This window comes from Podarcis cretensis, assembly GCF_951804945.1.
Source record: "Podarcis cretensis genome assembly, chromosome: 5".
Lineage (NCBI taxonomy): Eukaryota > Metazoa > Chordata > Lepidosauria > Squamata > Lacertidae > Podarcis > Podarcis cretensis.
The window spans coordinates 64,879,403-64,907,294 of record NC_137174.1 but is presented as its reverse complement, the minus strand read 5'-3'; the positions used below and the strand labels follow the sequence as shown (position 1 = coordinate 64,907,294).

The 27,892-nt window shown below is 43.0% G+C and overlaps 1 protein-coding gene and 1 long non-coding RNA gene across 13 annotated transcripts in view; both read left to right on the top strand.

The window, feature by feature from the left end:
* EPHB1 (EPH receptor B1) overlaps window positions 1-27,892 on the top strand; it is a 366,263-nt gene that overhangs the window by 256,425 nt on the left and 81,946 nt on the right. For all 12 annotated transcript variants that reach the window (XR_013839287.1, XR_013839288.1, XR_013839289.1 and 9 more), the window contains 2 exons: window positions 11,779-11,934; window positions 23,669-24,004. Coding sequence is in view for 5 of the 12 variants with exons in the window: in XM_079977255.1 (XP_079833381.1) it covers window positions 11,779-11,934; window positions 23,669-24,004 (492 nt within the window). In the remaining 7 variants the exon portion in view is untranslated. The remainder of the gene's footprint in view (window positions 1-11,778; window positions 11,935-23,668; window positions 24,005-27,892) is intronic.
* On the top strand, window positions 17,912-20,385 carry LOC307216774. Its single transcript, XR_013839302.1, has 3 exons — window positions 17,912-18,104; window positions 18,733-18,890; window positions 20,248-20,385. It is a non-coding gene; the product is annotated as an uncharacterized lncRNA (long non-coding RNA).

The window sequence follows — 27,892 nt, the reverse complement described above, 5'->3', positions numbered from 1 at the left end:
TGAGCTGCCACTTTTCTGTTTTGGTGGCTGTAGCCACTAGACAGTAGCAGATGCTAAAATCCACAGACATTAGTACCTAGAGGCATCTGTGCAGGGAAAACCTGCATATTTTCTTTCCCCATTGTTTGCCTCATGTCAAATTTTAGATTGTAAGCTCCTTGGGGATTGTATCCGGTGAAACGTCATGTGCTATATAAATAATAATATCAATTTTCTTACTGATTCTCTTTGTCATTATTGTTCCCAACCAGATCCCCAATATTATTGAGTCTATGCCTGGCCCCTCTTCCATCTCTTGCTTTTCCATGTACTGTAGTTTATATTATTTCTAGAGAGGTGCAGAACGCTTACATTCCGTATAATATTTTGCGCACCAATTGGCAAGAGGTTTAGGTTGGAATAATATAATTCTTGTAGCTTTGCCCAATTTTCTTTTCCTCTCTTAGGAGCACCTTTCTGACAGGTTTCACAGCACTCTCACATGGCCTGGTAACTGGCAGAAGGGCACTTTTCTTCATGAAAAGGAATGAGCAACACCTAGGGAGTTTACCACCTTATGCCTTCTGATAGAACAGAAATATTACCTTTGGCATAATAGGAGCTGAATCTAAGGTCTTTGACAGCCTTCAGCAACAGCATCAAACAATTTAGGACAGGAAGTGAAAGATGATGTACTCAGCTGAAACTGTTGGGGGATGTAGGCAGACAGACTGTAATTATCGAAGAGAGATACTAATTTGTAATAATAACTAAGAGACACATTGCAGATTACAGAAATTTGCAAATTAGCAAGTTAAGTAGTAACAGAAAACCATGCACAGTGTAGTACAAAATGCACTTTGTTCCTTTATTTTGACAAGAATCATTCAGATTAATTGTCATTAAAATAAACAAGTGTGACCCATTAGCTGAGCTACCAAGTGGTCCATATGGCAGAGACGGGTGGCCCACTGTACCCGTGCTGTCCTTCCCCATCTTGTCTCTTCCTTCAGTGTTTGTCATCCAAATCTAGACTCCAGGCACCTCCCTCCCTCTCCCTCTCTTCCCCTAGCCAACTTAACTTCACATGGGTTTTGACTATTTTGAGTACCGTTCAAAGAAGAGAGAAGCATAGCTGGGTTGTTGTTTTTGCTTCTTAACAAACTAGCACACAAACTGCAGCATGTATGTGGACTTTGATTTTGAGAAACAAATCACAGGATTTCTTCTCATCATCTGCTCCCCTCTTCAGCCCCTGGAGAGTTTATTTGGTGTGTCAGTCAACACTCCTGAAGAAGGAATTGCCCCAAACTGGGTAGGCACCTTGAGCAAGCAGAAAGCAGCTCACATAAAGCGATTCTGCCCAATTTAGGATGGTCCATCTCCTGCTGGGCTCTGTACCTCAGATTGTGCTGCTTAGGAGGGCTTTCCAGCTTTTCAGAGTGGCTCTGCAGGGGCCTGCAAAGGGAGTAAAGGATGTGAAAGTCTTCTGCAAGTTTGCTTCCCATCAAGCCACTTTCAGAAGTTATTCCTCCGTGCATTCCGTAGAGGAATAACTTTGGAAAGGATCTTCACCGTTCTCAGAATTCAAGCCTTTGTGTTGTGTTCAACTAACGTTTGTTCAAGGTAGACCCATTAATTTCAGTGGGCTTACTCTAGAGCATTTATTTCAGTAACTTTGTTATCTGTTCTTCACCCATTTCCTCATGAAAGTTAATAGTTGCAGACTTCCACCCCTGTGTTCTCCCCACATGCTCATTTCACCCCTATTGGACATCTTCAAGGGGCTACTGTGGGCTTAGGTATAGGGGGGAAAGTTGGTTTAATTAGAAATAAGGAATATAGGTAATTCAGTTACCCATGGATGTCCCTGCTTTTTGAGGTGAGAATGGTTTGTTTGGAACACAGTTTAACATCTGTTGGGAATTGGTGAGGGGTAAGCAATTTAAAGGGTGCAAAGAGGTGGACTGAGCTGCTGGTCCCACCACCTCTTTGGAGAATCATGTGGAGTGTGGTGCTAAGCATATTTGCTGAGAACTAATTCGTAATAAATTCAGTGGGGACTTTTTCTCTGATGAATATGCTGAGCAATGCATCTTAAGAAAAACAATGTTTCTTTTCAACGTCTATCGTAATGACTTTTGGAATACTACATTTTGTATTTAGTAGAAAATACACAAAAGTGATATGTTGTCTGTGATAATATAATTGTTAAGATTGCATAGAAGGGACGAATAAGTCACCAGCATCTGCAGTTCACGAGTTACCACACTCTGTCTTTCTGAAACTGTAGCTACAGATGTTTAGGGTTTGAAAAGTGAAGGTTGGAGTGGTCTGACCAGTGACGAATTGATTGCTCTGAATATTCTCATTGACTGCTATAATCCTAGCCAGTTGGTGTAGCATTAGTTACATTGCACTGTTCTTTTCCTGCCATTAGAGTAGCAGCCAAAATAAATAAAATGTAATAGTCATAAAAGAAAGAATCCAGGGTGTGAAAGGAAAAGAGAATAAATGGTTTTGGCTGGTATTTGACTCTTGATTACTAACAAAAGATACAATGTAGGAAACTAATGGCAGTTTTATGCAAACTAGGTGCTTTGTTAAACCTCTTGCAGGTCCTTTCAGTGCTTTGCCAGAAAATAGCTGTGGTTAGCAACGTCTAGCAACCTGGAGCCTCTATAAAACAGCCATTGTTAGATTTTGTTGGCTGTATTTGGATGTAGCAGGAATGTGGAGAGAAGTAGACTAGTCACATCCTGTCTCAGTGGATACATGGTGGCAACCTGTCCTTTTGCTTATGTTGAAAGCAATATGTACACCGATGGTGCATCATCATCATCATCATCCAGCCATTGGGTTGTTCCATATCAAGTGATACAACTTTTTTACCTCATGTCATTCAGTTTTCTTAATATTTTGTACACTTGCTGAGTGATCAAAGCTAAGTTTAAATCTATCATGCAATAGCAAGCTATCACTCAGCTTTGGAACATGTTTTTAGTTTTGATGTATCTCAATTTTGAACTGAGCTTTTAATGTTTTTGTGTAGTCTGGCAAGGCCAAAATAGTCAATTTTTTGAAATTTCAAACCCTCATCATTCACAAACGAGATGAGATAAACAATTAAAATTTTAGATTTAAGCTTGGTTTTGATCATTCAACAAGTGTACAAATTAAGAAAATTGGATGACACGAGGTAAAAAAAGTTGGATCACTTGATATGTAATGCCCCCATTGTTTAGTACAAACAGCTATAGCCGAGAGATAGATTTGGTGTGTGACCAACCCACCCCCCTTAAAAGAATATGATCTACACCAGAATGCAAGCAGTCATCATAACTCTTCATTCTATATGGCTTTCCCCCTTAACCTTCTGCTCAGCTTTGAAAACTGTTTATCGCTGGATAAGGAGGTGCCTGAACAGTCTCTCATCATGAAAGTGGTTCTGGGCTAATCAAGCAAAAAGGGCATCTAGATCACTTTTTATGACCTGCATATTGAGGGCACATGTGGCCAAAATAGTATTCAGGTGAAGGAAGGCTAATGGATGGGTCTGTTTTCAGAAACCTGGAAGAAATGCGTTTACCCAATAGCCAAGATTGTTATCTCGCTGTATAAATACTGAGACTACACGCTGCTAAATCTAGCCCATTTCCCCCTTGTTAGAGCAATCTGGGACATGTTTTCTGACACCCACAAGTTCCATCTGAGCTGCTTTCTGCCGTCTGTTTCAATTATCTCATGGCAAGGCTACACAGAAGAGAGGGAGAGCAGGTCATAGACAAAATCTATTTATTTATATTTTATTTAGGATATTTGATAGATCACTCTGCAGTCCCAAAAGGGACTCTGAGAGTGGTTCACAAGGGAGCCTTAAAATGCAGGAAAGTAAAACAACAAATAAGGATTTAAAGTAATACAAGCAGCAGCATTTACAAAATGAGAAGAGAGATTAAGAATAATCACAGAGATGAAAAAAGCCCCAGCTAATTAAAATGTCTTCACCTGGTACTGAAAAGGCATCAGGCACAGCTCCAGACAAGTGCCACAACTAGAGAGACCCTCTTCCCCATGATCATAAGGTTGTTCCAATTGAAAAGGCCTAGAGAGAATAACAGAGAAAGATACAACCCCAAACATTCTTGTGGAGGAACAACCCCACTGGAATTCTTCCCTTCCCACACTTTTTAGCAAGATGTAGCTGGTTCTTAAATATCCTGCTATGAAAAATTTAAGAATGCAAGAATGCATTAAAATAAGGTATGTGAGAAGCTGGTAAACCACTTTAGAGCCCCACCACCACCATCCATGCCTTGTTTTAAACAACATTGTTGCAATGATTCTTGGGTCCAGTAAGCTATGTGGGTATGGATACAGTGGCTTAGCCTTACTCTAGTAAAAGAGGAGGAAAGAACATTTTTGCAAATTTCCCTTTCTGCCTGATATTGTCCCCCATGCTCCCTTTCACCCTATTTTGTAGGGGCCCCCTCCAGTGGGAGCTGCAAGGGGGCAGATGAACCAGCAAAGAATAAAGTTTTCATCTCCTATCTACTAAATGAAACACCCTTCTGTGAGCTCAGGGGCACCAAGTGGATCCACCCATCGTTGGGGGTTCTTTTTTGTACACATCTCAGGACAGGTATTTTGTGTCCTTTTGCTATCTCAAGGAACTGGGAGAGCAAGAGACCTGTGTGTGTTTTGAATTAGAGGTTAAAGGACTTCAATAAAGATTAGATGGACCGCTATCTCCCAAGGAAATTGCATCAAAGTGGTTGCTCCAGCTTGCTCCTGTTAATTTCCTCCCCTTGGCTGTGAGGAGATGTCTCATATCCTGATGCAGCAGACAGGGGATAAGAGGCACTTTCCATTATCTCAATCACTGCGCTGTTTATGAGACACTTAATATGTTTCTTTACGAAGTAATGTGACTGTGGAGTGATGGTTTCCATGTGGGTGAAGGAATGGGGGGGGGGGGTGCTAGAAAAAGCAGTTCTGATGGCTTTTACAATCACAAGGGGAGGGCTGTAGAAAACAAATTGCATTTTTGTGTGTGTGTTCCGCTCCTACTTTTTCCGTTAGATAGCATCCTTTTGTGTTCTTACTGTGTGTTAAGTACAACATCTGGAACCTGGCATTCTTTTGATTTTAAACAATGAAATGCAAACATTTTATTTGCATTGATTTCGTATTTTTCTTATGTATTTAGAATTATTTTTGTTCGCATCTTTTAAAGTTAAATATTTGTACTGTGGGACGATTGTATTTCTATAACTTAATCTTGTTTATAAATTCCCGTTGCCCAAATGTATCTTAAAAATAACCACCCCTTTATTTTCATCTCTTTTTATAGTAGCTGCTGGTGGTGGTGGGAATGAAGTGCTTAAGAGTTTATTTGGGATGGCCAAAAATTCACAGGATTCAGTGCCCCTCTTACCCTGAATTCCCCCCCCCCCACACACACACAAAGGAGGCCTCAACTATGCTAGCTGTGGATCTAGCAGGGCATGGAAAGCAGAAGTAGCTCCACCATGGAATATTGCCCAATACCACAACTATAGGATTACTCTGACCTTATAACTTTAGAAATTTTAATCGTCAAAATCTTCAGGCTGTCAAATAATAGCCCATCACATATAAACTATGGTTCTTATTTCATGGAATATAATCCCTCCTCCATTGCTAACAGTCCTCATTCCCTTTGCATCTATGCATGGTCCATAGTTGCTGTGGTTCATCCTCAGAATTCTCCATCTTCACATGTGCTGACCAAAGAGGAAAACTGTTTGTGGCTATACTTTTTCAATGGACAGCTGGGGTCCTTGTGCAGATCCCACCAATGTCCCTATCCCTATGCTTCCTTTTTAGGCCCGGTAAATCCATACAACAAAACACCCGCTTTTCTAAGGAGGGATTGATTTGTGCAGGGCTAGCAATGAATTCCCCAGGGAATTCAGTGTTAGTGTCACCATTCCAAGGTTCTGTCAGCCTGCCATAATTTCCTGGCTCTCTGTATATGCTCTTTCTCCACTCTTGGGCTGTTCAGGACAAAAGTAAAATGAAGAAAAAGAAGCAAGCTGGCAAAACACGACTTAAAACATAACTATGCACTGGGAAACCTCTGGTTCAGGTCTCTGGTATGGACATACAGGGTGGTCTTAGGCAAGCAATTGTATCAGTTACTCATCTCCCTGCTCCCTCTCCCAGACACATTATAGGGCGAGGATAATGCCTATTTTACAGTTGAATAAAGGACTCTCAGGTTCTCAAATTTTGCACGGTGCACCATATTGTGTTGGGGCAGAGAGAGGTGAATCCTTGGCTTCTAGGACAAATCCTCCATACCTAGCTATCAGCACCCAGCCTAAGGGTAGTCAATGTTGTGCCGCCCTCGAGTGTTGTTGGACTCCAATGCCCATCAGCCCTATTCAGCATGGTCACTGGCTAAGGATGATGGAATTGTAGTCAATCAACATCAGGAGGCCACCATGTTGGCTTCCCTGACCCAGAATATTGATTACCTCCTGTAAGCTTCCTGCCTCACACTTCCTGCCTATAGACCGTACCCTCCAGTAGCAGCCAAAGAGTGGGAATAAGGGAGAACTCAGCTGGCAACTTGGAGATGAAGTGGCTTAGTTTGGGTCTGTGCTTTGCTTGCAATACATGAAACAAACAAAGCCCCTGGGGAAAATGGGATTTTAAATAGGAAAACAGCCAGTGGGAAGCGGGTGAGATGCCTCCCCTTCCCTCCAGCCATTCCGTTGCTCAAAATTCTCCAAAGTCTGCTTTTCATGTTTGTTGTTGTTAACATTTTATCAATGAGCTTTTCGTTTCATTAAAATAGACCATTCCATGGGGACCCCTTCTCTCCTTCATTGCTGCTTACCCACAATTTTAGTTGTCATTAAGTCCAATATTAAATAGTAAACAGAAAACAATATAACACATACATAGTGCACGTGTCTTGCATCTTATTTTACCATGACTTTAATCAATATAATGATAAAATCAGATGCAGGAAACATGATACCTTTGTTAACTGACCTACCCTTCTCCCCAACGTTCAGGCAGTATTAGATACTACAAAGGGGAAATGAAAGGACAAAAAAGATTTTTAAAAAAGAATGGATGGATGAATCTATTAAATTGCGGAATACTAAATAATCTATATCATGACCACCTTACCCCTGCATATATTCACATGAGAAATATTACTCTAATGACCTGGAGGGCACCATATGTTACTCCAGAAACTAATCCCATATGTCTTTGAATTTAATCATGATCTCCAGTCTTGCAAGGCCTAATCACTTTGAGGATCTCTGCTGTAGCCTCTCTGCTGCCCATTTCTTGTGGTGAGACATGGATTGCTTTTCACTTTTTTCATAGAAAAGCCTAGACTATGCTACATACAGTTTCTAGTTTGTTTTCCTGTCTCCCCTACCCTCCCAACCCAAGAGTCCTTGCCTACTTAGAGCAACTCCTTCACCTTCCTCTGAACCAGACCTTCCATTAGTATAGGCAAATATTATTCTCCCCAGCTGATAATGTTCACATGTGTGAGTGTCTATGATGAGTCTGAGACATAATGACTTGCGCACGACCACCCAGTGTTATCATGCATTGCTAACCCCTGCCCTGGAATGGGGGCTGCCCCTACTCAGTCTTCTTCCTCTCCCCCTCCCCTTATGCTTGGCTCCATGGGTAAAACTAGAGCTGGGCAATTAAATTGAGGTGAGGGGAAGAGGGGGAGCACTTCCAATGATGAATCATTCCCACCCATTCTATAGATCCTTCTGCATAGTATTGGACTACATGCACACAGTTGCACATATGGGATTCCATGTGCCCACCCATGAAGTGGAAGATGGGTAGCATTTGGGTTTGCAAAGTAAGTTGAGATGGGATAGATAGGGGCAGAGGTGGGAGGAAAAAAAGATATGAAGAATACTTAATTGTTGAGATACTGTTCTCTGAAGTCCTCTAAGCAACTGTCAGGAGCAAACCAGCAGTAAATCACACTATGGAGATGACTCTTTATTAAAACATGTTATGCACAGGAGTGTCAGGTGTCATGAACACATCAATTCATCTCCAATAGGTCTTGCCCCCATGAAGCAGCTGCTAAGACTGAAGGTCCCTGGCTTCCCACAACTGCCCAAAGTCCCCTCCTCACCAGGTGTTTCCCCAAGCAGAGGCTGATTCTGTGCATCACCAATTGCTCCTTCACTCTTTCATGCCTCTTCTGGTTCTGGGAGACAAACAGGGAGGGGAGCTTGACACAGCAAGAGGGGAAGATACCTGTGACTCTTCACCAGCCTGACTCATCTCTGCTTCTTGGCCCCTTCTGACTCTTGATTCTGGACTTCTGTCTGCCACAGACTCTCCCTGTTAACTCTTCACCTTCCAACATCTCCTCGTCCCAGACTTCTCCCTCTTCTCCATGTGATCACTCATCGTTGTTCCATCTCCACACACCAGGCTCTGAGCCTTCATCACTTGGTTCCTCCCACCAATCATCTGTGTCCAACCAGTCCATGAGAGCAACCAGTTGCATATTTCTGACTGACCATGCTTTCGGTGTGCTGCTGCTGCTGGATTTGCAACCATTTCTATGATTTGTTGTTCATCCAATAACCGAGAGGTCAAAAGTGTGTTAAGAAACAGCTGAAGCCACCAGGCATAATTTCTTCCTCTGTGACCTAAGGGCTGTCTTAATTAGTATGACTTTCTGTTGCCACTCTTGAACCATTGGTCGTCTTGGAGTTCTGCTGGCAATGATTTGAAGAACAACCTATTGATAATAGCTGGTTTTCCTTTTCCTCTTTCTCAGTTGCATTCTGTTAAAAGCACCAAGTTCATTGTTAAAGCAAACAGAAACTCCCCCTTCAGTTTGCATAATGCTTCAGTGCATTTCTTTCTCTGTTTTTACTAGCTCAGCATGATCCCCCTTATTTTCTCTCCTACTGAGCTACACATGTAGTTAAAAATATAACCCTGGCATCTATCCTGGAGCACCCTTCATCCATTTTTCATTCACATAGTAACTGATTCATGGAAGACTAGAACTAACTCACCTTTGGGCTGTACATCTTCTGTTATATGTTGGAGCAATGAGCAGGCTGTCAGTCCACTAATGTTTTGCATACAGGATCACAAGTCACGGAGAGCCAGTTGATTAATGAATCATCACACCAGCAAGGATAAAAACATTATTATTGCTCTAGTTGGAGAGGGCTTCCTATTTATGAATTAATTGCTAGCTTCTGGTTGAATAAGCTCTGAGGTGATGGCCTAGAAACACATTAGCACTGGGTATAGTTTGAGGGAGATAATCAAAAGACCCTTCAGATTGTTGTTGTTGTGAGTGTGCAGGCATTGTAAATGAAGTATGAACAAGTATTAAAAAGCAATCTCAAGTGAGTTCTTTGAAAAGCAGTAGGCTGAATTTGAGCAGCATTCCTCCAGACAGTCTCTTGCTTCCTTTCTCTCCCCTCCCCACCACCCCATTCCTGAGTCTGTACCTACCTGTCATGACAAGGGGATGGGAAATCTCGTAATCTTAGTTGCTGTCACACGGCTTGGATATTTTGCTTGAAAAGGCATATTACCATTCAGTGATTATGCAAATCAGACACCCACAGCCAATCGGAGTGGAGAGAATTGTGTAAGTGAGAGTAAGCGGTATGATTTTCTGTCCTTAATGGTGCATCATCCATCATTATGATTAGATGAGACAATTCCATGTCAAGCTAATGCTTCTTAACTTTGTTTTTGCTTTATAAATTTATTTCAGCTTCTAAACTTCCCACCCTTATCCTTCTGCATCAACAACTAGCTATTATGCAAAGATTTCACACTGGACTCATGTCAACAGCCCATTTTAGCTCACCCGTCTCATTAAGACAAATATCCTGGCGGCCTCTGCTCACTCTGTATCATTGTACATTAGCATCTTAGTGTTAGAAACTAACTTTTCTGAACATTAAATCCCAGTGGCTTTGTTAAATTTTTGCTTGCAAAAATCTTCTGTGCCAAAGCTGCCAATTAGACTGAAAAGAGCAATGGTGTTTATAGTGTGGTCAAGGACTCGTCGGAGAATATCAGTTGATATGCCAGGCTACTGGAATTGTGATGGTTAATAATACTTTGCAAAACTGACCAAATGTCATAGGATGAAACTCTGATGCAATGTGCTATTTAAATATATATTTCCATGTATTAAATATCCTCTTGTTCTGATGGCTTAGGGCTGGTAGCAACAATCTTGCATAGGTATGGCAGCCTGAATTCAATACATTTAATAGTGTGATCCTATACATGTCTACTCAGAAATAAGCCCTGTGGCTTATTCCCTGTGGCTTATTCCCAGGTAAATGTGCATAGTTTTGCAGCCTAAAATTTAAAGAAAGATGTAACAAAGAGACATAGATTGCTTTTATTTTTTTTCATTTTTGTATCCACGCCCCGATTTGTCAGAGGGCATCGTGAATGATGGCTCATGTAAGACATCAGAACAGGAATAATGAATCATATTTAGATTTTTTCCCCCTTGAAGAACAATTCTGCAAACCCTTATTAATTGGGTCTCTTTTAAAACAAGGTATGTAGTTTGCAGAATACTTCAGTAATAAAAATAAATGGGAGTTGTGCTGGAGCAATATTTAAAGAATTACACTTTGTACCAATAAGCTGATCAGATAACTCATTTCAATATTATAAGTTTGGAAGAGTACTAAGAAGGCCATCCCTGCCCAAATTATTTTCAATGGCACATTACAGTAGTACTTAGGTAGTTGAACAGCTTGGCTCCTGAACAAATCGGCTCCCGAACACTGCAAACCCAGAAGTGAGTGTTCCAGTTTGCAAACCTTTTTTGGAAGCTAAATGTCCAACGCGGCTTCTGTGGCTTCCACTTGAGTGCAGGAACTTCCTGCAGCCAATTGGAAGCAGCGCCTTGGTTTCTGAATGGTTTAAGGAGTCGAACGGACTCCCGGAATGGATTAGGTTTGAGCCATGGTACCACTGTACTACAGAAAGAGGCCCTTTAACAGAGAATCAGAGTCACTCCACAGTAGACAGCATACATATATGTGGCTTTTTAGCCATCTCTCTTCTGTGTGGGGGAGCTGCCTACAGCGCCCTAAATCCCGAGCAGGCAGGAGTAGTTTGCCATCTTGTTCTGCCATGAGCCAATTCAGACCACTGGTGAATTGCAGCAGGGCTGTACAGTGGTACCTCAGGTTAAGTACTTAATTCGTTCCAGAGGTCCGTATTTAACCTGAAACTGTTCTTAACCTGAGGTACCACTTTAGCTAATGGGGCCTCTTGCTGCTGCCACGCCACCAGAGCCCGATTTCTGTTCTCATCCTGAAGCAAAGTTCTTAACCTGAAGCACTGTTCCTGGGTTAGCCGAGTCTGTAACCTGAAGCGTATGTAACCTGAAGCGTATGTAACCTGAGGTACCACTGTACTCACTTGCACAGCCATCTTACATTGCCACAAACTCTGCAAAAAATAATCATTCATCCTTAGATGTTCTCTGGCTTTCTAGACCTTGGCTTTTGTTTAATAGATATATATTTACACCCCACCCAATAGCAAATGTTCTCAGGACGTTTGTCAGTCAAACCAGGGCCCTTCTGTTCTTTGTTTCTATTGATGATGTTCATGTCATATTTTGGAAAAATGTCTTGGGAACTGCAACAAAATTAGATTAATTCAGTTCCTGTCTGATACATGTATTTTGATGAGAATTTGACACCTTCTTGTTTCTTTCTCTGCCCTTGTTTATTCCAGCTTGCACAGCAGGGATGTTCAAAGCAAACCAGGGTGCCGGGACCTGCACACAGTGCCCCTCCAACAGCCGCTCCACATCAGAGGCTGCCCACATCTGCACTTGTCGCAATGGTTACTACCGTGCTGACTTTGATCCATCAGAAGTTCCTTGTACCAGTAAGTAACAACATTTTCTACTGAAAACGCATAGGCCTCAAAACTCACATGGGTAATGTGTTCTGTGCAGGTAGCTCATAACGATTTAGAGTGAGTATTCAGAGTTGCATCGGTGTGCCATGATACCTCAGTGGATCCACTGCCTCTCATGCTCTGTGGGCCTGGTGGACAACGTTCTGGAATTGTCTTGAAATGATACGACACTATCCCTTGTGGCAGTATCCCTTTCTGTTGGCATGGAAATGTCTCAGCACTGTTAATCCTCAGTCTTCAGATCAGCACATGAGCTAGGTACTCTTTATACCACATACAAAGGCAAGCCTCATTCAGAACAATCATTTTCCAACATACTTCAGAAAGAAAAAAGAAAAAAATCGGCAAAGTGAACGTACTGAGGCAAAACAGAACAAAAAAATGAAACAAAACCCCACCAGCTAAGCCATTTACTGTAAGTATCATTAACCCAAAGGAAAGGATGTGAAAACACAACCCTTAAGACAAATTATCCTACTCATAATTTAGGGCACAGATGGAAGACATTAACTCTTAATGCTGATGACAGCCAGAGATACATTTGTATGACAGAGGAGGAGTTGGAGACTTCGAGTCCTCTGTCTGACCACCACTAATGTGTGACACAAAACGGATCCCAGGACAGATTTATTTCCATATGTGGTTGTATTTTCACATGAATGCAGCAGCAGCTGGGATATGTATACAATATAGTAGCTACAATAGTACAAAACCCAGCTCTGCTTGAATTCCAAGTTAAGGAGAATGAGGTCGTGACAGTATACCTTCAGTATTCACATGCCAGGATCCTTGCCAGAAATATGGGGTGAATTAATTGGATACAGGAAATGCTTTATTCTGTGTGGGATTATGTGGGTTCAATGTGGGGGAAGGAGCTTATCTGTGGAAGATCCTGCATTGGGAGAAAGGTTGGACTCTGTGATCTTCAGCCTCTTTCAGCCGTATAATTCTGTGGGGAGAAGTGAAGGTAAATAAGTAATTTGTGGTTTTTGTGCAAAAACAATTGGTTTGAGAGAAATAGGGCTACCCTATGTGGCTCCAAGAAAAGAAGTTGGCTTTTATCCTTCTAACTTCCAGTGCAACTTGCCTGTATAGGAGGCCTGTGTTAGCATACTGCTTTCTGCAGTTATTCTTCTGTAGGTAACTATGCATGCATGCTTGTGAGATGTCTAATGTGTGTCTGGAATAAGAGATTAATTTTCATATTGTGCCTGATTCCTGGTAGCAGCAAGTGTAGTAGTAAATAAATCTGTTTTTATTGCCTCTTGTTATATAGCTGATTTACAGTATGTCTCACCAGAGGAGTACTGTATAAAAAAGTCAATTTGTTGATTTTTATTTCTACTCGTTAAGACTTAATTTTAAAATGTTCTAATTTGAGGTGCCAGCTGTTCTATTTCCAAGTTGTTACATGTCATAGGAGTAAATAAATTTCGTATTGTATATCTGTGGGTGCTGCTGTTCCCTGGTGTAACAGAAACATGCCTCTCCCTTTCCCGCACATTTCCTGCTAAGTTGAGCTTAATGCATATTTATGATTGGTGCCACAATGTGAACAATTGCCATTTTAACTGTTGCACATTTCACAAGACAGTTACTAAGAAGCAGTATTTCAGTAGAAGCTATTTTACACACTGCGTTAATGCTGACCTCAAACCAGCCAGGGATTTGCTGCTCTCTTTTGCCAAAAGAGGACAAAGCTTTGTTGTAGGTTGCCTCTTCGATGTGGTTCCACCTTACTTTGATGCTGTCTATAGAGCAGTTCAGTATTGCTTCTTTGACAGAATCAGAGAAGCATTCACAAAGTTCAAGTAAGACTGATCTGGTAGAGTTGATTCAAGGCCACACTTTCTCCTTTTTGCTATAGGTCCTCTTTGGCTGGAGAAGGAGTCCATACCACACTTGGCACTGTAGTCGCTCCCTGTGCAACAAAGACAGTTGAGTGCCAATCACCTGGTGACAAACAAGTCCCTCTGCTGCCAATGGCCTTTGATGTCTCCAGGACACTTACCATTTTGCCTTGGCAGAGAAGAACATGTTCAAGAACATGTTCGGGGTATGGTATGAACATAGCTCAAGCAGCCTTTATCCGCCTTTGTTCATGCTGCCAATACCAAAATGACCTATGCAGTTGTCTTATGTGTGATGATCACCCCCAACTCTGGCTCTGAAATCTCCCAGCAGGAATAGGTGTTCATGGGCTGGGACCCTCCTGACAATCTGGTCTAGTTCTTCATAGAACTGGTGCTTGATCTATATATTCAAGCACATAGAGGGAGCGTAAGTGCTCAAGATGTAACCTGACCGAAGGTGGTTGAGAGACATAGAAATAAGCATTCTGAGCCCTTGGTTGGCAGTTCTGTTGCAGACAGGAGTGCCTCACTGTGAAACCTATGCCATGAATATGTGGTTCTTCTGGGTGCCCTCCTTGCCAATCAATGGTGTAGTTCTTCTCTCAGAGGCTGCATTCAAACTGAGTGTGCCCTCCTGTAAGTGGCAATGTCAGTGTTGAGCGTTTTCAGCTCATGGTCAATGATAACTGTCTTCCATGAGTTAATGACCTGAAACAGTCCAGTGGACAAGCCAGGACACATGGTCCTGACATTCCAGCTTGCACAGCACAATAGTTTGTTTCTTTTCTTTGTTGCCTGGAACAGTGGTTCAGTATGCTTATTGAGTGATACTCTGAGCTCCAAGTACCCAATGAAGCATGTGGACAGCATTTTTTTGACATGGGATAGTAGCCGACCAGTGAGAAACATCAATCTCTCCCACTAAAGAAGGCAACCTGTAGCGCTTGTATCTTGTACTAGTCAGGTTGAGCTTATAACTTGTAAGCGCTGCCTCCTGTGTTGTTTTTGCTGTACTGGCAGCACCTCTTCAGGGTGCAAGCTTGGAGAATCCTGGGCTGCCCAGATGACAAGACCCCCCCCCCAAAGGAAAGCAAAACAGTACATTTGGCACCAACTTGGCTGAAGGAGTTGTTGGAAGGAGGCATACAAGGCGCCAACCAACAGTCTTAGGGACTCCGCTCCAGATTTGTGTTGGGTTTACTCCTTGGCCTCTCCCAAAGATGTCCTGCAAGGCAGTGGATAGAGATTATTCCTCAGCGTTTACTCCTGAAGCCTTTCTCACCAATGAGTATAGCCACAAAGCAGTGGAGGTTTAAGATCAGTTTTCCTTCTCCTAGGTTAATGAGCCCCACTTGCCCCTTATTTCCCTCTACAGCACACGCAGAAACCGCCTTCTTGACTCATGGACCCACTTGTGGTCTCATCCATTTGATCCACCAGAGTAATGCAAGTGATGCATTGATATCTTAAAAGTTGCAGGGTTAAAATGTGCCTGAAAGCTTCAGTTTCTGATCTGGGAACCAATTCTGCTTATCTCAAGTCTCTCTCTCTCTCTCTCTCTCTCTCTCTCTCTCTGTGTGTGTGTGTGTGAGAGAGAGAGAGAGAGAGAGAGAGAGAGGGTGGGGTGTGTGAGTGTTTGGAGTAGGTTTTGCTTACTGTGTAGTGCTTTATGCCTGTGCTCTGATGCATTTTAAATGTAATTTCAAATGTTTCAGAGCTGAGACATGGGATTGAAAACAGATCCTGGGGCTGAGTCTTAACATGCTTCAAGGACATGATTCCACCTGGGTTAAATATGGTAAAATGCTTCTCCAAAGGGTTCCAGCAGTTCTGTGAGATGACTGCCCTCTTCCTCCCTGGTTGTGCTTTAACTGTAGTGCTGACATATGCTGGACAGCATTCCACCAGTAAATCAAGAGTTGACAAAGAACAGGAGATTGGGGGGTGGGGATGATGACAGTCTGCTGCAAGATCCCTCTGGTAAAATCAGATGTATTTGTTACTTTTTCTGTGGTTCCAGGCATGACTGCTGCAGACAAGATAGATAGTGTCAAGAACTCCACTATAAATCACCTTCCCCGCCCAGGGCTTTATAATTCCAGTAGTGAAATTTGCTTTGGGTTGTATTGATATGCAGTTGTTCCTTTTTGGTAGATAGTTTAAAGGGTTTAAGGGAGATGGATTTAGAAAGCATAGTGATTAAGCCCCCTCTGCCTTTCCTCCATTTACCAGGCATGAGTCCAATCCTGTGGACATTTCCCCATCTGTCTCATTTTTAACTGCCAGCCCCAAGGGATGGGCAAATGCCTCAGGCGGGTGGGGGGTGGTGGTGGGAGAGACAAACTTACAAACTGATGACTTAAGGCCAAAGTGAAGGCTGAAGGCAAGTAAAGTGATTCAGAAGCAGATGATGCGGAAGAATTTTATGTGAGGCTCGTGCGGCCATTTACAGAGAAATGAAAAAGGGGAAATGTATTCCCAAAAAGAGAGCGAAAGGAGACACAGATCTGCATTACTTTTGCATCTGCTTATTTATATGTATAGGTGCAATTTTTGTAAAAAAACTAATGGATGTACAGTACATCTCAGTGTAAAGGGGGGGGCATGATTCTTACCAAATGATCTATACTTAGAACATCTGGAAAAATTCTATTCATGGTACCTTACCTCATCTTAGGGTGATGACCCCCAAATAGGCATTGTCTGCTGTTGCTCTTTTCTATGTAATGCCTTTCCCTTTGTTGTATGTGAAGCAGCAACCACCAGTTACTTCATGCCTATTTTATAGCTCAGGATGGAAAACCTCTGACCTGAAGGTGAAACTTAGGTTGCCAGGCCACCCCATTGAGGTCACCAGGGGATGCCATGTTCACCCACCCTGCACCCGATGTCATATATGATGTCATCTGTGTACAGCCAGTAAGAGCGAAGCTGCAAAAAACAACAACACTAAAGCTGGGCTCCTGATTCTTCCTTTCCTGGAGCAAGGCACGACCCAAACCTCCAATCAGCTGGCAGTAGGTGGGAACACCCCTTGCTCAAGGAGGGTGCTGATCTTTGGAACTGTCCCACAGTGCTCCTTTCCTGCTCCTTTCACACACCTCCCCATTCTGCATCCCATGTCTGGGTTTTGACAGTTGTCTGGGAAAACCTACCTGTCCATTGTGTCATGTGATAATGATGTCATGTGATTGACAAGTGGGTTGCCCCACCCCTTGTCAAAGTTGACCCATAGAGTGGTGCGCCAAAAGGTTCTCTATCTCTGGTACAGACAGAAATTTTTTTTACCCAGGCTTGTCTGACCCACAAGTTCAGTACCAGCAGTCTCATTGGTACAGAATGCAGGCAGCCAGTTCCAGCTCCACAGGGTTCCCAGTTGGAGCCTGACTGTACCTTACAACAGCATGAGCAGATTCCTTGTGAAAGATACATGGTTTGACTGCTTTTTATTAGGTGGGAAAGCTCAGCTTACTGAACATTATCAGAGGTACAATATATCTACCCTTGGATTTTATACCCCAGGTTAAGTTAAGGAAGGCAATGGAGCTATAACGTCTATTGCTCAAAACGTTTGCCACTAACCCCTCAAACAAGCTGATAAAAGGTTCTGCTCTGTGATTGATGGCATTACTTTTAATAACTCTGTCTCAGATCGAATCTCTGAAACCAGGCAACAGAGGCAAGTGTTATGTACCATCAAGCTTTCAAGATGCAACCTGTAATGTTGCAGCAGAAAGTGATATGGCCCAGCCAGATTCCCACCCCCAGCCATTAACTAACCTGGCTATGATGTCACAAAGTCCTGGAGACAAGGAGAGTGGATATTGGGGGTGGGGGAGCTTAAAAGCAATTGAGGCAGAATATAATTTTTATTTACTTACAATATTTATTAGTACAAGGCCAATGTATGCACCCTAAATGGTTTTGATGAGTTGGGTGGTTGGGGCAAAAGTGGCTTAAGAGCAAGTCATTATTAATCTGTGGGAAGGCAAAGTCTACCTACATACCCATATATATATATTGGGTGGGGAGCTCAGTTTTGAGAGGAGGTGGCAGAGGGTTTCAAGTTGCTTTCTATCCATTGCCTACAGAATCAGGGCAAGTTTGTGGGGTGAAGGGAGCCTGACAGATTTTGGGCCACTGGGAGATGGGACTGGCTTAACACTTCCCTGGGCTTTCATCCTAGTCAGCCTTCATCATCATCATTGATGTCAATCTCACCTCAGATGGATAAGGCGGCGTATAGAGGAGTGCTTTCGCAGGTGTTCTCAAATAACGGATAAGGTGTGCATCTTCAGTTACTTGGGTTCCAAGCTGTTAAAGGTTTTAACAGCACCTTGAATTGGACTCAGAACTGGACAGCTAACCAGTGTAGGTCTTTTAGAAGTGACAAGACAAGATGTGCCAGTGAGAATTGTGGCACCCTAGTCTATCATGGATAATAGACATTGCTACAAAGTGTGGCTTATTGAAGCAGCAATTTTAGGAAAGCAGCAGTAGAATCGCAGTAAGGTTGAGAGGGAAGAATTGAAGATGGCAAGAAAAATGACGGAAGAAATAGAGAGCTTGGCTATATTTTGACAGAGCCTTCATGTTTGTTTATGTATTGATGAAATGTGAACTCATTGACCTAGAGTAAAACAATTAGAATGCAACTAGAATGGCCTTGCATTTTGTGTGTATCCCTATATATTGATGACCCACACAAGGGAACACTTTGAAGTGCAGCATCACTTCAGTACATCACATTCAGCACATCACATTTCCACTGTGTACACAGCAAAGTCTTTGCTGCTAGATGGCTCATGACAAATACTTTAACTGTGCTGACGGGAAAAAATTAAATGAAATGGAATTTTCGTTAAAGGATAGCATTTTTCTAGCAATTTTAACAAAATGCTTTCATCTGCAGTAACCATAGTAACAGATCAGAGAAGCTCCCTCTCAAAGTGCCTCTCTGAATGTAATTATGAAGAAAAGGAGGGAGAGAGAAAGAGAGAGAGAGAGAAAGGAAGCTGGTAGTTTGGAATGGGGATAGCAGCTGAAAACTCCTCAAGGGCTTGAGCAGAGGTAGGTTGTGACAGATTCAGCAGAACTTCCCTGGATTCATTTCCTGCTAAGTGGGGTGCTGAAATGCCAGCCTCTTAATGGTAACCCCTGATCAGTGTACTCCACCACCATCCTGTCAGCACAGCACAGCAGTTCCAAGCACTTCCAAGTGCTAGTCCCGAAAGTAATGTAGAGAAACACTTGGTAGATGGCTGGGGCCAGTTTGCAAACCACTTTGCTAGTAAAGTCACTTGCAGGATCTATGGCTGTGGCTGAGATAATTGTTTGGACTATTTGGATAGATAAATTTCAGCTCCTCCAACCTGAGGATTAGTAAAAGATGCTTAGAGGATTGAAGCTAACTACTTTCTAACTATATCCATATTAGTTCTTTTGCACCTGTTAAAAGGTAAAGGTAAAGGTACCCCTGCCCGTACAGGCCAGTCTTGACAGACTCTGGGGTTGTGCACCCATCTCACTTAAGAGGCCAGGGGCCAGGGGCCAGCGCTGTCCGGAGACACTTCCGGGTCACGTGGCCAGCGTGACATCGCTGCTCTGGCCAGAGCCAGAGCCAGAGCCAGAGCCGCACACGAAACGCCGTTTACCTTCCCGCTGGTAAGCGGTCCCTATTTATCTACTTGCACCCGGAGGTGCTTTCGAACTGCTAGGTTGGCAGGCACTGGGACCGAGCAGCGGGAGCGCACCCCACCGCAGGGATTCGAACCGCCGACCTTTCGATCGGCAAGCCCTAGGCGCTGAGGCTTTAACCCACAGCGCCACCTGCGTCCCCGCGCCACCTGCGTCCCCTGTTTGCACCTGTTAGCAACCTTCAATATGATTGACTGTAGTGTCTTTTGAGGACATCTGTCTGGTATGAGTTTGGGAGACATGTTGCAGTGGCTCTGTATGATTGGACTTTCCAAGAAGGTGGTCAGTCTTGACCCCCTTGTTATTTAATAACTACAAAACATTCACTGGAGAGGTCACCTGGGATTTTGTGTTCAGCTGTAATCAATACATTGATGACACCCAACTCTTATATTTCCTTTTCAACTTATGCTAAGGAGGCTATAGAGATCCTCAAGCATTGTTTGGGTACAGTGATGGATGTGGGCAGCCCTTGGAGTGTTCATTAAGAAGGGTAAAAGATGTGTGCAGATGTATCATATACTGATTAGTTTAGACTCTGTGAGTTTGCATTTGCCATTTTCAATACAGGTGTGTCTTTCTCATAACCTCCTATAAAAAATATTTTTCTCACCTGATAGTGGGTCAGCTTAATTTTCACCAAGTGTGGCTCTTTTAAGTTGCAATCCCAGCTTCCACTTCTGCTGCATTACCTGCTTACACATTTCGCACAGTGTCTGCAATTCCACAGGCATGGAAGGACACCAGATGCAGGAGCAGAACAGAAAGAGTCTTCAAAAATGCATAGAATAAAATTTTGATTGCTTTCTGAAAAAACTGAATCAGATTTGCTCTTGAGGAAAAGTGCAACACTCAAAATGCATTGGACAATAAATTGTTTTCTGTACATCTCTGAAGTCCCCTCCCCTTTTGTTATTGTTAAGTAGGGCCTCAATCCTATGGTGTCAATCTTACAAGATAATTTTTATTATCAGCTCCATCCTCCCTAACCATTTCCACCCCACCAAAGTGATTTCCTTAGGAAATCATTCAGCCACTACTATTCCATAAATTAGTTTTTGATTGGACAGATTAATGCAAAACCCCATTTTTATTTTGTGCATGCATTGCACTTGTTGTGCAGTGAATCGTGAGGTCTGCAGTTTCTCATTTGTGCAAACAAGTCATTCATGTGAACGTCTTTTCACTCAGAGTCTTAATATACTGCACAAGTGAACGGAGAAGGATGTAGCCAAAGCTACCATTCTCCTCACACCACAAACTTCCACTCACACAACAGCTTTCCTTCTCCACTCCTCTCCTCTGCAGCTACCCATGGGCCCTCCCAAACTGCTACAGAGAGTAGGGGACCCCCCCCCCGAACAGATTTTTAGGGCACACAAAGAGAGGAGTTGGTGAAGTCCAACTGCATAAGTGGATGGATCAAAAGCATTTGCATAGAAGCAGATGCCACATTGGCAGGAAAAAATGATATCACAGGATTTTTTTGCAATTTCTGGGAGATGATTTGGCCCAAGTGAATTAAAATATTATAGGAATATTGGTGGTGTTGAGCTTTGAGTTTGAAAATAAATATGGATGTTCCAATAATGTGTAACACTCATAGATGTAATCATGACAACCATGAAAGTTCCTTGTCCAGGGCTTGCCCAAAGCATGAATTGTTAGAACTCCAACATTAAGTTCCAGTTTTTGTTATGAGAATTTTTGTGGCAAGTCTGCCCAAGTCTGAATTCAGTTCTCTGGTTTAGAAAATAGTAGCACTGATCAGACTGAATAATTACAGTGTTTGTTTAATAGAGCTTGGCCCATTATGCTGTTTGCTTTGCCTGCAGCATGGCCACAGTGTTGACTCATTTTATTTGTCATTCTTTACAGCCCAGAGTGTTTTCTCTGTGGCACAACTGCCTGATCAGCATTCCCCTGTTATATATGTGTGTCTTTGATTACTCTTTCCACACTGTATTTGTTCTTATTGAATCTCCATTAATTGATTCCAGCCCCATTTCCTCAACGTATAAAAACAGAGTTGCACTTAATTCCCCTGCCCCTGCAAAGCCACCATTCTCCTTCTCAGAATGGTGCTGCCTGCAGTTTTGATATACGTACTCTGAACTGTGGCGTCCAAGTTGCTAATAAATAATAACTGCATAAAGAGCAGGCACAGAAGGAGACCCTTGTAGGACCCCACTAAATACCCATCCTTTCAGCCTGACATATTGAACCATTAATAACTGCTCTTTGCTTCTGACATTTTCTGCTAGTCTGTCTGTTTTTATATCATGTGTGCTTTTCTGAGCCCTAACTATATCTTTCAAGGAATTCTTAAAATAAAATACTGCGTCACCTCTGTTCTCCCACCCGCCAAATGTGAGTGTTCAATAGCATATGGTTGTGTGTAGATTTCCAGATGTATAAACTTGTAGCTTGAATTCTCATTGCAACTTAGTGGTACTATCAACTCAGCTTCAATGAGGATGGGTTGATGTTGCAATGGAAGTAGACCAGATTTTTTCGGTTCACAAAATGTCAGGACCAAGATTTGGAAATGGGGGTGGAGGGAAGCAGTGCTTGGAAATGTCAGAAAATAAAGGCTGCCTTGTATTACTCTGCTAGATGGTTGGCGTGGGCAAAGAGCGGACATTATACCAGCCAAGGCCCCATTGTGAATTGCCTGCACCAAATCTTTCAATACCTGTCACTGATTTGCTCCTCATAGCCTTATAGCAGCTTCTCCCACATTGAAATGAGGAACAGTGCATGGCAAATAAGGAACAAACAACCAGAGACACCTTATTTGCAGGGATACAATATGTTTTTCTGGTTTGTGTTGTCTGAGTGGAGCACTAGGCATTTATAAAGACTATAGAATTCACCCACTCACCGACCAACAGCCATTCCACAGCTCCATTTTCTTTATCCTTTTGTCCCGTTCTTACCAACTGATCCAGTGACAGATCTTGCTGCTGTTAGCCTTCTCACATTTTGGAGCATGCCACTGTTGGTCTTTTGGTATAGCCTCAGCTCCAGTATGTGACTGGGAGCAGAGTTGGGGAAGGAGAAAACTCTTGAACTCTCCTTTCTCTCTTTAGAAAGGGTATTGTGACTATTTTCTATCCAATTTCTTGAATATTTGCTGCCAGAGTAACTTATGTGGCTCATGAGCCTCATCCTGGCCAGCCCTGTGTGTGTATATAAAGCAGGATTTATATGGGTGAAGTCAGCAATATTTGGGGACTCGAGAGATCTGAGCTGGAAGCTGGTTGTCAGATGGACCATTAAAACAAATCAAGGACCTCATAGAGCTGAGAAGGCTGTGCTGTGTGACTTGATGGCCTCTGGCAACTATGACCAAGTCCAACAGCCCATAAATCTTTAGTGAACTGGTGGGACTCATAATACTAAGGAGGGAAAGTGTGACAGCTTTAAAAATAGAGCCACATGTAAGATTCCTTTTACAGAGCAGGACAGCTGAGTGCTATAATTTGGTAGAAATGCTGTGGAAGGGACAAAAGGCCATCTATCTTAACCCCAGCAGCAATTTAAATAATAGAGACTAAAGCATAACCTAAGCAGAGAAGAGAAGATGAAGGTGTCTGAAGAGCAAACAAGAATTAACCAAAAAGAGACACAACTTTCCCACTACTCTGTCTACTCCACACATTAGCCTAACCAAGCAGGAAGAAACTTCCAAATGTGTTAATCTGGTATCTGAGCCAAGCGACACTACAAAATAGGGATCATTACTAAGTAATCTGACTGAAGGGATATTGTTCTACATTTAAAGTAATCAGGGAGGTTCTGTGTGAGCCCAACATGCCAATCGGAGGATTTGGGGGTGGGGGGGAGAGAGGTTCGGTAAGGTTTATTGAATTCATGTATCATTTCCCACAACAAAGAGTCCTAAAATGATTAACAAGTTCATGCCATGTTGTGGGGGAGATGTTCAAGATCATTAGGAGTGGGGTGGAGAGCCTTCTTGGTCTAAGGGTCCTCAACGAAAGCCCCACAATGGAAAATCATGAGGCATGCATTTATCCAGCTCTGGTGAGTCCGAATTCACTAATCTCTACATCTCAGCAAAAGTATACATTGTACCACGATCAGGCATTTAGTTGCATAGCCTTTATCTGCAAATTGCTTTTTAACAGGTGTTCCTTCAGGGCCTCGCAACGTGATCTCTATTGTCAATGAAACGTCAATTATACTAGAATGGCACCCACCCCGGGAGACGGGAGGTCGTGATGATGTGACCTACAACATTGTCTGCAAGAAGTGTCGGTCGGACCGCCGTAGCTGCTCCCGCTGTGATGACAATGTGGAGTTTGTGCCAAGGCAGCTGGGCCTCACGGAAACCCGGGTCTTTATCAGCAACCTGTGGGCCCATACGCCATATACCTTTGAGATCCAGGCTGTCAATGGAGTTTCCAACAAAAGCCCATTCCCACCGCAGCATGTCTCTGTGAACATCACCACCAACCAAGCTGGTAAGTGCCACAACAGCAGCTCAGAGACCTCATGTCTGGTTTTCTTGATATACGCAGAGAAGAAAATCTAGATTGCTTTCAGATACTGCATTTCCTCTGCCATCATTGATTTGACATTGTTCAAGTTTTGCAGCCGGGTTCCATAAATATATGTTGCTTTTGCAACTTGCCCTTCTGACCTCCACCCTTTTTAAATGGTTCTGGGTCATACCTGCAGCCAGGGTTTCTTGTAACTGGATAAAACAATGACATAGCTGTTACTGTTTGAGAGCATAGTGCCATTCAGTACTCCCCAACTCCATTGCTACCATCTGGTGTGCTTACTAACAGTGGTTGGCGCATGGCGGGAGGTGGCAGAAGCACTGGTGGCACCACCATCAGGGCCTCCCGTGCTGTCTAAGTCACTCTCACAGTCACATTACTCTCTGTGTTCACAACCACAAAGGAAGTACCAACTGTTGGAAGAATCCCATCTTCCCAAATGGCATGATACTGCAATTTGAGTGGTGGTGTCATGATTCCGACAGTGGGAGCACTACCTCGAGGGAAGTTGTAATCTGGATCCACTTTTTAGCCGAGTAACGACTGTGCAGATGGTGCACTAAACCAGTGTTTCGCAACCAGGGGGCCATATGGCCCCATTGGGGGGGCAGGATATTCCAAAGGGGCTGCAGGTGAAAATCACATAAATGGAGGGGGCACAGCACGAGGCTAGGTGGCCACAGAGGGAAGTGGCAGATGGATCTCCCTTGGGAGGTTCTGGACTCTCCTTCCTTGGAGGTTTGTAAGAGGTTGGATGGCCATCTGTCATGGATGCTTTAGCTGATTTTCCTACATTGCAGGGGGTTGCACTAGACCAGCGGTTCTCAACCTGTGGGTCTCCAGATGTTGTTGGACTACAACTCCCATCATCCCTGACCACTAGTCATGCTGGCTAGGAATGATGGGAGTTGTAGTCCAACAACATCTGGGGACCCACAGGTTGAGAAACACTGCACTAGACAGATGACCCGTGGGGTCCCTTCCAGCTCCATGATTCTATGTTTTTCTGCTTCAACAATATTTCATTATGTTCCAATCATTTTATGAATTGTATTCTGCATAAATTATAAAAATGATAAACAAAACATGTTCTATTTACAAAGAAAAGAAAACATTTAAATAGCTACCTTTCTACTGGTAGGACGGGGACGACGACATAGGCGTAGCCAGGATTTTTGTTAGGGGGGCAGGCTTTTGCTGGGGGGACAGAGCCTCAGATATGTATTGATTTGTTACTTATTGGGGGGCATCTGCCCCACTGCCCCCCTTGGCTATGCCTGGGGGGGGCACAGGAAGGAAACAAGGTCAGAAGGAGACCACAGTTGGAAAATTTGGGAAACATTGTACTAACCAATAACAGTAACGATACATAGAAAGGCGCTTAATTGTCTTTGGAGTTTATCTCTTTTTTCCCCCTTGCAGAGTCGTGTTTAGTTACCAGGAACAAATCCTAGAGAAAAATATTGCTGAATGTGACCTGTATTGGAAGGAAAGGGGGGCACAAATAGGGGAAGTGGAGTAGGTAGCCAGATGGTGGTGGATCTGTGAAGGGCGTGAGCACGTGTGCCTGTGTTCTCTATGTGAGGTTAAGAAGAAGGGTGGGGAAGGGACAGCAACCAGGTGGTGACCCTGGCCTAAAGCTTAATGAAGGGAAGAATTGACAGTAGAAGGCAACAATAGATGACAATCTGTTTGGTTTTGTTACAGAAAGGGAATGGTAATTTCTGCTTTGTATGAAACACGTAAAATGGAAAGTCTTTGTTAACTCCACCCGCTGGGAGAGTTCGCAACAGAAACCTGGCGTAAATATTTTAGCGTCACATCTCCAGGGAATAAGAACTCTGTCAGGATGTCATGTTAGGTTTGTGCCTGGATGTCGTTTCTATCTCTAATCAAGTCCAATCCAACCAACTACTTGTATCTATACTCTTTTGTCTGTTATGTCTGCTTGCTGCTCCTCTCTCCCTCCATTTTGACATGTGCCCATCTGCCCACCTGCTCTTCTGCCCATCTGTGGCTGCCTCTCCTTGGACAGTGAGGGGCCTCAAAGTGGCCTCGGCAAGAGCAGGTCAAACACTCCTTTGGTCTATTGTCTCAGCTTTGATTCCCCAGAGCTCCATTCAACTCTACTCAGCCCATCCTCCTCCTGTAAATTTCTCTTGCTTTATTATTCTGTTAGGTGTTGTTTCCTATGCTCCTTTTTTGTCCTGCCTGTCAGTCACTCTATTCCCCATCTGTGTATCCACTCATCTCTCCTTTCCTATTTCTGCCAGAAAGCCATGATTATTAAGAGTTGATATATTTGCATTGTATTCAGACATGCTCTGTAATTATCCAACTGAAGCGCATTTGCTTTCAGTGCATTATGGATGCGAACAATATTTGAAAGACCACAAACATAAAATAAATATTTGGCAGTTAGATGCAAGGTGTTAGCATTCAGCACTTGTTTAAGCAGGTTGAAATGGGGTGCCAAGCTCTAGAGGCATTTAAAGGGAGGTTAATGGGAATGCACAGGCAGAATAGATTGTGCAGATTTGGCACTGACTCAGTCATTGATGCTTAACAATTTAGTTTTGCTGGCCTCTCTTTTTTGTGCCGCCGCTGACCTAAAAATGCAATATATTTCTAACTGCAAGAGTTACTGCCTAAGCAGACAATAACGGGGAAAGTGTGTTATTATAGGCAGCTGTATCTCCATACACCAACTTTGAATGGGAGTGTGCATTCAGAATCTACATGGGGCTTTATTAAAATCACGCATGAAAGAGTGGGGGGGGGGAGCAGACTCCAAGTAATGACAAATGATGGAGAAATTTGCATACTCCAAGTTCACAAAAAAATAGTATTTATGTCAATTCTCTTCTCTTTAATTAGTCTAATTAAGCATTTCTTAACAGAAACAAACTTGGATGCCTTTCTCAGGTTCATAAGAACCAATCAGTACCCTTTTCTTAACCATCTGTCTGCCCATTCACCCATACATCCATCTCCACACTACTTTTCTTTTCATCTCTCTGTAACAGCTATCTCCCCATCTGTCCATCTAGCCATCCAAATAACCCTCCACCCCAATGAGTTCCTATTTAATTCCTTGTATCTTTAAGGCTCCCTTTTGTTAATGTGCAGAGCCTGGGTGCCTCTTTACGTGGTCCTGAGAACTTTTGTAAGGCTCGCAGTTTTGCCCACTTGCCTGCCTCTAAGATTATTGCTGTGGAAAATGTTCCTAACTGACCCTATTCCCAGAGCGTTTCAGGCTGCAAAATATAAATACGTAGAGCACACTGAATTTTGTGTGTGAGCAAGTTGTAATTGCAGGTCTAGACTCATAGTGTGTGCTTTAGGTTGGCTGGCTCTTGCTATAGGCCTGCTTGCTTTGAAGACTGCTTTCTCTCATATCCAGCAGACATAAGTTAAGAAAAAAGGTCATTTTCCACTTCTTCCAAAATTTTGCTATACAGTGGTACCTCAGGTTAAGAACTTAATTGGTTCTGGAGGTCCGTTCTTAACATGAAACTGTTCTTAACCTGAGGTACCACTTTAGCTAATGGGGCCTCCCACTGCCGCTGTGCAGCCACCACGCAAATGTATGGATGCAATTTATAATACTTTGTCTTTCATCGTGAAGAAAATCTGTCCTTATAGCTTGATGGCATTAATTTATTGGCCACGTTGACCACTTCAAAAGCTAGAATTTAAAATACTATCCCTCCATGTATTGAATTGCCAAGTTGGCTGCTCACTTGTGAAAAAGACTCCTAACCGTGCTTTGACCGTTGTCACATATTGCCATTCTGAAGCACAAAATGTAGAGATGGAATTGACAAAAGAATCGTGCCTTAGCTA